Source organism: Balaenoptera borealis (genome assembly GCF_965194805.1).
Source record: "Balaenoptera borealis genome assembly, chromosome: 2".
Taxonomy (NCBI): domain Eukaryota; kingdom Metazoa; phylum Chordata; class Mammalia; order Artiodactyla; family Balaenopteridae; genus Balaenoptera; species Balaenoptera borealis.
In genome coordinates, this window is record NC_138867.1 from 126,211,066 (window position 1) to 126,223,214 (window position 12,149).

Genomic DNA, 12,149 nt, shown 5'->3' on the forward strand with positions numbered 1-12,149 from the left:
TAGAGCCAAGAGAGGACTTCCTAAAACCAAGTTTGAGAAAACCACCAATCCAAGAAGGGAAAAAACCATGCCCACTTCCCCTTTCTCATTTTCTAGGATGAGTGCTGTAACTTTCGGGAGTATGTGAGGAATGACGAGCTCATGCGTACTCGAGAGAATGACCCTGTGCGTGGTACTGATGGAAAGTTATATAAAAGCAAGTGCTGCATGTGCAGAATTATCCTGTGAGTAAGAGGATCCTGTGACCCCTTCAGCTAGTGGGGGAACTGCATTTTTAGAGACTGTTGATTAAATACACTTGTGCTCATGAATCCATGTGGACCTTAAACCAAGTCTTTAGATGCAAGGCTCTTAAGTTGAGAACACCTGGTACAGGAGAAAGAACACCTGGATTTGAAGACAGGAAATCCCAACATAAGTTCTAACCATGATATTTACTAGCTGTGTAGCTTAAAAAATGTTTTCAACGCTCAGGATCCTAGTTACAAGAAATTATTCCAAATATTTGTTCTACAACTAGATCAGACTCAACAGAGAAGTCTTAAACACACACACACACACACACACACACACACACAGATTTTTGTACCTCAAAATATATTAATTCAGACTCTCCAAGGCTAAGGAATTTGTTTTTTAGAAAGGGTCTCTAGGTTATTCTGATGAACAACCATCTTTGGGGACCAATGGACATGATAGATGATGATAATGATGGTGATGATGATGGTTGTGAAAAAACACTATGAACACAATAATAATAATATTTATTTTTTTAGCTCCTCATAGTATGTTCCTTGAGGTAGGAATTACCAATACTATCCTCTTTTTATGTTCTAGGAAATCTAAGTTCAAGGAATTTAAACAACTTAACCAAGGTCACACATCTATTAAGCAATGGGAGTGTTAAGCCAGCTCCCAGCTGTATACTTTTCTTAACATGTCATCCTGGTCACTCTCTCATTCAATGTTCTGTGGTTCCATCATATTTTATTAGAAATGTTTAACTTCCCACTGGAAGTTATAGGAGCTAGTCTTTGTGGATGTAAATTTAAAATACTTGTCTTCTTCTCTAGTCAAAAAGAAGCTTTGGAAAGGACAAGAATTCGAGAAAAGCCATCCCACGTTAGATCTTCTGAAGAGGAAGACAGCCCAGATTCCTCCATTTCTTCTCTGGTAAGAATTACTATTTCTAAAAAGTTACTCATTAACTTAATTTGCTTATTCTGGGGGGGGGGCCTGTTGACATTTGCCCTCTATAAACCTCATTCCATGTAAAGGTCTAGGAAGGACTGATTCAGTACAGCCTCAAGTACTTTCAAGGATTAAATAGAGTTCATGCTTAGTAAAGAGTTCTGAGATTACTCACTGGTGCATTATGCTGTGCTCTTTGAGATTATTAGCCCTGTTCCAAGCGAATTTAATACATTTTTGAAATTTTAAAAAGTGGGTGTATAATGAATGTGACTTCTGGCACATGCAGTCAGATAAGCAGTTAGGAGCCTCAATTCTTTAATTTCAGCAAACCAGAAAGGCTCTTCACCCAACTTCCTCCCACTCCCCCTCCAAACCAAGTCCTTTTCCCAATAGCCTGGAATGCTATGCTGAACTTATTTATACTTATTATATACTTATGTAAATATAAATATGTAATTTTATACTTATTATATTTACATTGAGCCTAATGGGATTGCTTTTTTAGAGCTTTGCCAAGGTCAGGAGTAGAAAGAAGTAAAGAAGATATGAGAGCATGAAGTATATTCATTCACAAAGTGCAATCTTGAATTGGGTCCTAGAAGGGAGACTTTAGCACCTAATCTGATGACCCAAAAAAGAAGAAAGAAAGGTATCAAACATGAATTTTATCTAATTATTTTCCCAAATCAAGTAGAATAATAGATGAGTTACACTAGTGAAATACATACTAATTACATATTTCTAGTAAATTAGGCACTATACTAGGGATCCCTAAGCATGGAGAAGAGCTATTCACAAAATCTGCTCTTTTGCCCCCAGCTTTATTGAGCTATAGTTGACATATAACATTATGTAAATTTGTGTACAACACATTGATTTGATAGACTTACAGACTGTAAAATGATTACCATTATAGTGTTAGCTAACACCTCCATCACCTCACATAATTACCATTCCTTTTTTGTGGTGAGAATATTTAAGATCTACTCACCAACTTTGAGTATATAACACAGTATTATTAGCTATAATCACCATACCATATATTAGAGCCCGAGAACTTATCTTTTAACTAAAAGCTTGTACCCTTTGACCAATGTCTCCCATTTTCTCCAGTACCATCCCCTGGTTAATGACCCTTCTATTCTCTGTTTCTATGAGTTCAGCTTTTTTAGATTCCACACATAAGTGATGTCATACAGTATTTGACTTTCTTTGTCTGACTTATTTAACTTAGCATAGTGCCCTAAGGATTCATCCAAGTTGTCACTAATGGAAGGATTTCCTTTTCTCATGACTGAATAATATTCCATTGTCTCTGTGTGTGTGTGTGTGTGTGTGTGTGTGTGTGTGTATCTTGGCTATTGTGAATAATAAAATCTGTTTTTTTTCATATTTTTATTGGAGTACAGTTGATTTACAATGTTGTATTAGTTTCAGGTATGTGGCAAAGTGAATGAGTTATACATATACATATATCCACTCTTGGTTTTTAGATTCTTTTCCCATATAGGCCATTACAGAGTAGTGAGTAGAGTTCCCTGTGTTATATAGCAGGTTCTTATTAGTTATCTATTTTATATATAGTAGTGTGTATATGTCAATCCCAATCTCCCAATTTATCCCTCCCAAAATGTGTTATTTTAAAAAAAACAAACATTTTACTGAAGTATAATAGTCATATAGAAAAAGTGTATATATCATAAGTGTACAGCTATTACTAAGTGATCACATCTGTGATATTAACACCAGATCAAGAAATAAGATATCACCAGCAGACCAGAAACCCGATCATGCTTCCTCCTGAATAACCTGGTTTTGAGCTGAGCTTTCTCTTGGGGAAGAGAACAACATTCATTATTCACTGTCATTTATTTAGCTATCATTTATGCATTCTACAAATAATTATTAAGCACCTACTATTTTCCAAACATTACTGTGCATATGAGAACAACAGCCATAAACTAAACAGATAGAACTCTCTACACTTATGGAGTTTATACTGGAAGAACACAGATCATAGATGATGTGAATAAATAAAATGTGATAGCAAGGGGGAAATAAAGTAGAAAAATGCTATAGTAAATGCTGGGATACAATTTCAAGTAGCTTGTACAGGAAAGAGCTCTCTGAGAAGGTGACATTTGCACCTCCTAAAGGGATTAATTCCATACATGTAAGTGAGGGGAGAACATTCCAAGAAGAGGAACAGCAAAGCCTTGAGGCAGGGATCACAGTACAGCAAGGAGCCCAGTACAGCTGACACAGAGTGACCACAGAGACAGTCATAAAGGAGGAAGTCATTAAAGTAACAGGAGGCCATCTTATGTAGGATTTTGTAGACCTTTTTTTTTTTTTTTGTAGACCATTTTAAAGGCGTTAGTTATTATTCTGAATGAAGGTTTTGAAAAGAGCAGTGACGTGATGTGATTTATGTTTTAAAAGAATGACTCTGCCTGCTGAATTGAAAATACACTGCAGGAGGACAAGAGCAAAATCTAGACAGCTAGTTAGCCACAGCAGTAATCCACAGAGGCTGGTTTATACCAAGGTGGTAGTGGTGGAGGTCATGAGAGGTGGATGAATCCTAGGTCTATTTTGGAGGTGGAGAATTTGTTCAGAGTTGATGTGCTATGTAAGAAAAGAGAAGCATAATTCTGTCCTTGTTGCTTCTTTATAATCCTTTATTTTAGTAGTTCAACCTTGGGGCAGCAGATACCTGAAAAATACTAAGGATATACCTGGTTCAGTCCTACCTTTACCAGTGATTCTTAGAAGGTGCTTGTCTAAACTCTCCCTGAATTATCTCTATTGATATGGAACTCACCACAATCTAAAACAGTCCCTTTAGATGTTTGAATTATTTAACAAAACGAATTAGAAAATACTTCTTTATACCTCTGAAATAATTATCAACAGACAGACTACTATTAAATTTTCTATTTCTTCTCAGAAAGTGGTTTTCAAGGAATTTGTTAATTCGGCCTAAGTGGTCAAATTTATTGGCATACAGTTATTAATAACATTTCCACATTATCCTTTTAATATCTATATTTATATAGTGTACCACTTTTTATTTTTAATATTGCTAATGCGTGTTTCTTGCATTTTTGTCAATTTTGTAAATAGTTTATCAATTTATTAATCTTTTCACACAACCAATGTTTGGCTTTGTTCTGTTTTCTATTTCATAAATTTCTTTATTATTTGTTTTCTTCTATTTCTTCTATTTCCTTTGAGCTTAATTTGCTAGTCTCTTGAAATGGAGGTTTATTGATTTTAAAAGGTTTTCTATTTATGTATTTACTTAAAACTTTCCTTCAAATCACTGCGTTAGCTACTGAGTTTTGATATTTTGTATTTTCATTATCATTCAGTTCAAAACACTTCTACATTCCATTATGATTACTTTAGAGTCATGAGTTCTTTAGAAGTGTGTTGCTTAATTTCTAAATACTGAGGAATTTTATAGCTATCATTTATTACTATAATTATTCCACTGTGATCCTAAAACTTACATTTTATGACTTCAATTTTGAAATTTATCAACACTGGCTTAATGACCCAGAATGTGGTCTATTTTGGCAACAATTTCATGTCCACTTGAAAGGAATGTATAGCCTGCAGCTGTCAGATATAGAGGTCTATAACTATCATTTAGGTCAAGCTGGATAATTTTGTTTTTCAAATATTATATGTTGATATTTTTTGTCTGTGGTATCAATTATAAAAAGAAGTATGTTAATATTTCCATTTATGTTTGCAAATTTGCCAATTTCTCCCTTCAGTCAGTCAATTTTTGCCTCAGATATTTTGAAACTATACTTTAGGTACATAAATGTTTGGGATTGTTAATTACTGAATTTATTATTTTATAATTAGAAATTCTCTTCTTTATCTCTGCTATTACTTCTTGTCCTAAATTCTACTTTGTGGGATATTAATATAGATATACCACCTTTTATATGACGAGTGTTTGCATGTATATATTTTCCATCCTTTTACTTGTAACCTACTGGTTGAAATATAAAGATATAGTTAAAGAATCATTAGAGAAATGCAAATCAAAACTACAATGAGGTATCACCTCACACTGATCAGAATGGCCATCATAAAAAAATCTACAAATAATAAATGCTGGAGAGGGTGTGGAGAAAAGGGAACCCTCTTGCACTGCTGGTGGGAATGTAAATTGATACAGCCACTATGGAGAACAGTATGGAGGTTCCTTATAAAACTAAAAATAGAACTATCATACGACCCAGCAATCCCACTACTGGGCATATACCCCGAGAAAACCATAATTCAGAAAGAGTCATGTACCACAATGTTCATTGCAGCTCTATTTACAACAGCCAGGACATGGAAGCAACCTAAACATCCATTGCCAGATGAATGGATAAAGAAGATGTAGCACATATATACAATGGAATATTACTCAGCCATAAAAAGAAATTGAGTTATTTGTAGTGAGGTGGATGGACCTAGAGACTGTCATACAGAGTGAAGTAAGTCAGAAAGAGAAAAACAATTATCATATGCTAACATATATATATGTATGGAATCTTAAAAAAAAAAAGGTCTGAAGAACCTAGGGGCAGAACAGGAATAAAGACGCAGATGTAGAGAATGGACTTGAGGACACGGGAAGGGGGAAGAGTAAGCTGGGGTGAAGTGAGAGAGTGACATGGGCATATACACACTACCAAATGTAAAATAGATAGCTAGTGGGAAGCAGCCACATAGCACAGGGAGATCAGCTCCGTGCTTTGTGTCCACCTAGAGGGGTGGGATAGGGAGGGTGGGAGGGAGACGCAGAGGGAGGAGAAATGGGGATGTATGTATATGTATAGCTGATTCACTTTGTTATACAACAGAAACTAACACACCATTGTAAAGCAATTATACTCCACTAAAGATGTTAAAAAAAAGTTATAAAAAAAAAAGATATAGTTAAAGTATACTTCTTGTAAATATTATAAGTTGAGTCATTTTGTTTCTCCAGTCTGATAATCTCTGTTCTTTAACTGAAGTACTTGGTCCTATTAATATTAATGTAATTATTGACACCACTGAATTTAAGTCTTTCATAATCCTATTTTTAAAATTTCTCTGTGTTTTTTTCCCTTTGGTCCTACTTTAAGATTAATAAAGTTGTTGTTGTTATTATTATCATCATCATCATTATTAAACTCACACTTCCAAAAGACTGCCAAGAACAAATAATGTTCCTTCTTCTACATGAAAAATCTATGTATTTTTTACCTTGGGAAACATACTGACGACTAACATATACTGAGCACTTAGTGTGTGCCAAACACCGTATTATGTATGCATATAAATGCATTATCTGATTTGATTCCCTAAAACAACAATATGAGGCAAGAGCTATTATTCTTCATGTTTTTCAGATGAGAAACTAAGGCTCAGAGAAGTCAGATAAATCACTCCTCTAGTTAGTGGCAGAGCTGGGACTCAAAAACCCATGTGGTTACCTAGCATTTACCTCTGAGTCTCTCCTTTCTAGATTGTATATAACCAGTGTCTTCATTTAAGAAAACAAAAAGGAATATTATTTCTTGCATGGTAGTTTTTTTCCTATGGGCATACCTCAGTTTATCTGTGCCCAGTATCATGTAGGATTTCTGCTTTCTTATTGCTCTGTTTTTCCTTGTATCTTGGTTTAGCTACTAATCTTCCCTAGTAAAAAGAAGCCAAATCCAGGAGGTTAAATCTACCTAACAATGGTGTGAAACGAATATGTGGGTTTGTATAACCTATGTTACAGTTCCTTTACTAACCATTTATTCATACATGATTGAGGAAATCAAGAGGTTTTCCCCAAGTTCATATCTCTTGAGTGCCATTGAGCAAATGTGCTTTATGTTTTGCTTGTTCAGAACTCTGAGATGTGCAGACCGTACCGAGTATTACCCAGGATGGGTTACCTTTGTCCAAAGAATTTACAGCCTGTCTGTGGTGATGATGGCCAGACATACAACAATCCTTGCAGGCTCTGTCACGAAAATCTGTAAGTACACAAGTCCAATGAGCCCACCTTCCAGTGTAGAGGCTCTTGATGACAGTGTTGACCCACAGCAGTGTACTGATATGAATGTGAGGTGTGTTGCAACCAATTTACTAATCACAGCAGCTAAAATTCAAATGTTGTGAATGATCTTATTCATGCATAAAATACAGAGGATTTAAGGTTATCCCTTTAATAAAACTTCATATAGTTTACTGAGTGGAAGAGAAAGGAAAAAGTGGTGGGGTTACAATAATTAGAGAAAATCTAAGCCCATGTGCACTCATGGGGGCGTGAACATCATCTACCCTTCGTGTAAAGAGAAAAAAGTTGAAAATCATTGCGATACAGAGTCAGCCCAGCCTCTAATCTCTAATGGCCTTATTATGACTACCTGATAGTCGCAGATTTCCCATCCTCTCCAAGTCTTCTTGGAGCAGGAAGTGCTATCATGCAGAAGAAAGCACACTGGAGCAAATGGCAGACCTATTCTCAATTTATTATAATCTGTCTGTGGGCATATTATCTCATCATTCTGAGATTCACTTTCTTCCCTGGAAAACTTGACATAGTTCTCTGGGCCAGCTGACTTCACAGGATTATTGAGAAGAATTGCGATTTTTATTTTAGTTAAATACAAGGAATTTGTTTTAATACTTTAATTATTGGTTGTAGATTTGTTGCTTTTCTGCTCGAATGCTGTTTACTCTCACCTCCATTCACATTCTTCACCTGTTCCCAGCCTTCATTTGACCAGCTTTAAATAAGGGCATGGTGGCAAATCTTGACTTTTCTACCCCACCCCACCTCAGACTTACATTGCAGTCCATATATGTTCATTCTCTCCTTCTTAGAACACTATAAGCAAGGCCCAGAATGGGACTGATATCCTGCTTTTCATCCCAGGAAAATATCTGAATTTACATTTATTTCCTTTTAAATCAACTAACTCACAAAAGCAAGAGCCATTCTGCAGTTCATATACATAGACTAAAATCTGAATATGAGTGCTTTATGTGTTATATCTGTAAGTAAGTCACTTTCATATTCACAGTTTCAATGAATCCTCACTGCTCACTACAAGAGTGGTATCATCTTCATTGCACAGAAGGTTAATCTGAGGCTCAGAGAGTCCAGGTAATTTGTTTAAAATGACAAAGCTAGGAAGTAGATCAGACTGGATTTTAATCTTGTTGATTTGGGTCTAAACACAGTTTTCTTTTCTCTCCACTACACTACTGTTATATCCAAGGCCAAATCCAGGAGGTTAAATCTACCTCCTTAGTGTGTACAACACCTCTCAGAGTTCCTTAAACATTTGGGGATCAAAGATTCCTTTGATAATATAGAGAAAGTTACCTCTTTCCACAAAGGAAAAGAAAATGATGAAACATTAAAAATTTGTATGCATAATATCTGTGGGCACATAAATCTCTTGAGGTCTATCCATGGATCTTACAGAGTTTTAATAATTAAGGAATCTTAATTCTTAAATGTCTTAAATGTTTAAGGAATGAGTACAACCATTCATGAATCTGTTGCTATATATGTCTTATTTTCACCCCAGAAATCCTTCAACTTCTCTTTTTTGTAAATGTCAGGCCCTAAATTATCCATCCAGTGCTCTACAAGCATTCCATTAACTGTATAAACCCACAGTAAGTTTACTCAAGGGAGCTTCAGAAATGACAGAAATGCCCATAATAAAAATATTGATAAAGGATACCTCAAGATGGATTGTTTAGCTAAAGAACTGGGAGTATACATTAGGAAGAGAAGGTTCAGGCTATCCCAGGCAAGATGGAACATTATTGGTTTCCATGGTCTTAGAGGAAGTTATAGGGAAGCAATTTCAACTTGCACAATGTTCAAAGACAAAATGAACTGTCCTGATAGACGGTGAGTTTCCTATCACCAAAGCAAACAGGTAGATGTTTGCTATATAATATTTCTTATGAGAAAGGCATTAAAATTCATCTTTTAAGATTCTTTCCAACTACTGATATAAAATTCACACTCTATGATCATATATTGTTATATTTTATAACATACATATAGAATTTATATATATTTATATAAAATACATTTTACAAAATATATTCTATTTTATAATCCCCAAGTCACATTATAGGTATCCAATAAAGTCAAACTTCTCTCTGGGATCCAGTTTTCCCATCTATAAAATAATGGCTTTTGCTCTAGATGATCTCCAAGTTTATTTCCGACATTCAACAATTCCATGACTGTATAGTGTACAGGAGAATGAAATGTGATGAAATAGATCCAGGCCTGGAGCACAAATCGGGGGCTAAATCAGAAGAGAGAGAATAAACCTGAATGATGCCTACTGGAAAATAGTTGAATGCAGATCCCGGCCCCTACCCCTAATTTCAGTTCTGGTTTGATGCCCAAATGTCACTCACATTGATCCCTGGTTGTGTTTTGTCTTTTTTTTTTTTTTTCATTATAACTTTGAGTTTTCCCATCTTTGAAACTTCCTCTTCTGTTTTAGAATACGCCAAACTAATACACGCATACGCAGTGAAGGAAGGTGTGAGGAGAAGAGCAACCCAGAAACAACAGCTCTCAGAGTGCCAGCATCTGTAAGTACACCGGCCTTCGTGATTACAGTGTTAGAACCAGGTGGTTCTGCTTCTGTTCTCTTGAACTGAGTGATCGACATTTCTCTGGCCAAGGAAATGATACTAGGTCAGATAACCCCAGAATTGGTCACATCTTCATTGTGAAGATAATTAAGTAATTACTGAAATATGTGGGAATAAAAATATAGTAGTTAATATTTTTAAATGTTTACAGTTTACTGGGATCATTGACAGACTGTTTATGAGCAATGTGCATAATGTAACACTTCTGCAGAGTTGGTTTTATTTTCTGTGATCTGCAATACGAAGATGAGACAGAGACCAAGCGTGGTCAGATACTGACAGAAGTGGACTTAAACCTTATATCCTCGTATCAATACTTTGCATTAAACTGTTTCCCAACATGAAAAGTTGCCTTTTTCATTTAAATCCCTACAAGGATGTTATGACACACATTACAGTAATTTCACCTTATCTGAGGCTTTGCTTTCCATGGTTCTAGTTACCCAAGGTCCAAAAATAATACTAAATGGAAAATTCCAAAAATAAACAATTCACAAGTTTTAAATTGTGTGCTGTTCTGAGTAGCATGATGAAATCCTGCACCGTCCTGCTCCATCTCACCCAGGAGGTAAATCTTCCCGTTTTCCAGCATATCCCACCTCTTAGTCACTTACTAGCCATCTAGGTTATCAGATCAACTGTCATGACATCACAGTCTTTTGTTCAAATAATCCTTATTTGAATGAATAATGCCCCCAGAGTGCAAGAGTAGTGACACTGACAATTCGTATATGCCAAAGAAAAGCCAAAAAGTTCTTCTTCTATGTGCAAAGTGAAAGTTCTCACCTTAATAAGGGGAAAAAAAAACCATTGTGTGCTGAGGCGCTCAGATCTTTGGTAAGAATGAATCTTCTATCCACAAAATTGTGAAGAAGGAAAAAGAAATTTATGTTAGTTTTGCTGCTCCACCTCAAACTGCAAAAGTTACAGCCACGTTGTGTGATAAGTGCTTAGTTAAGATGGAAAAGGCATTAGATTGATGGGTGGAAGACATGAATAGAAAATGTGTTCTGACTGGCAGCAAGGTGCTGGGCCAGAAAGCATCAAGCCTCTACCAAGACTTCAGCAAGGGATCCCCTGAAATTAGTGACACCAAGCCATTTACTGCAAGTAAAGTATGGTTACACAGATTCAGGAATAGATTTGGACTGAAAAATATAAAAATTACTGGAGTGGCTGCGTCTGCCAGTGAAGAAGCTGCTGCCACATTTCTGACAGAGTTGAAAAGGTTGATTAAAGAGACAGGATGTCATACAAAACAAGTCTTCAATTACAATGAGGCTCCTCTGAAAGAAGATACCCAATAGAACCTGCATTCGTAAAAGTGCAAAGGAGGCACCAAGGCATAAAACATGGAAAGACAGATTAACTCTGGTACATACCACAGGGCATATGATTAAGCCAGGCATAGTGTACAGAGTGAAGAACCCACTTGCTCTCAAAAACAAAAATTATCTGCCTGTGTTCTGATACCATAATCAGAAAGCATGGGTGATAGCCATCTTGTTTATGGAATGATACCACTAATGCTTCATCCCGGAAGTGAAAAAATACTTGGAAGAGGAAGGCTTGGAATTTAAAGTCCTACTAATGATAGACAATGCACCTGGCCATCCTGAATCTATTTGCTATGAAAATGAAAATTTCAAGGTTGTATTTTTGCTTCTATATATAACCTCATGACTTCAGCCCCTTGACCAGGGCATCATTCAATTTGTCAAGGTCACATACACCTGCCTGGTATTTGATTACATTTGAGCAGCAATTGATGCAGATCCTAATCTGAACAAAATGCACTGCTGGAAATCATTCACTATTGCTGACACAATAACATTCCTCAAAGCTGCAATGGATAAATTAGAACTAGAAACTGTAAATGCCTGCTGGAAAAATTTATGAAGTCATGAATGATTTTAAAGGCTTCCTGGGGATCAATGGAGAAGTTAGGAAAATCATTCACAGGGCAAGACAAGTTGATGGAAAAGGATATTCTGACATGCTTGATGAAGTGGAAGAACATATTGAAGGCCACTGAGAAGTGTTAAAGACCGAGGAATTGGAAGAACTTATTGAGTCATCTACAGAGGGAGAGGAAGATGAAGAAATTGAAGCAGAACCAGCAATGTGAACATTACCAAAATTTGCCAAAGTGTTTCAAATTGCACAGATATTAAAGGATAAAATTATGGAATACGATCCTTGGATGGAACACAGCATTAAAGTCACCCATATGATCACCTTTGCAGCAACAGTTTGATGAGTTA

At 35.9% G+C, this 12,149-nt stretch overlaps 2 protein-coding genes across 7 annotated transcripts in view; one reads left to right on the forward strand and one right to left on the reverse strand.

The window, feature by feature from the left end:
• Positions 1 to 12,149, reverse strand: part of LOC309624567 (uncharacterized protein) — a 159,919-nt gene that overhangs the window by 65,003 nt on the left and 82,767 nt on the right. The gene's annotated exons all lie outside the window — the stretch shown is intronic.
• SPINK5 (serine peptidase inhibitor Kazal type 5) overlaps positions 1 to 12,149 on the forward strand; it is a 74,746-nt gene that overhangs the window by 59,193 nt on the left and 3,404 nt on the right. For all 5 annotated transcript variants that reach the window (XR_014241996.1, XR_014241997.1, XR_014241998.1 and 2 more), the window contains exons 27-30: positions 97 to 224; positions 1,074 to 1,173; positions 7,092 to 7,222; positions 9,732 to 9,822. Coding sequence is in view for 2 of the 5 variants with exons in the window: in XM_082382673.1 (XP_082238799.1) it covers positions 97 to 224; positions 1,074 to 1,173; positions 7,092 to 7,222; positions 9,732 to 9,822 (450 nt within the window). In the remaining 3 variants the exon portion in view is untranslated. The remainder of the gene's footprint in view (positions 1 to 96; positions 225 to 1,073; positions 1,174 to 7,091; positions 7,223 to 9,731; positions 9,823 to 12,149) is intronic.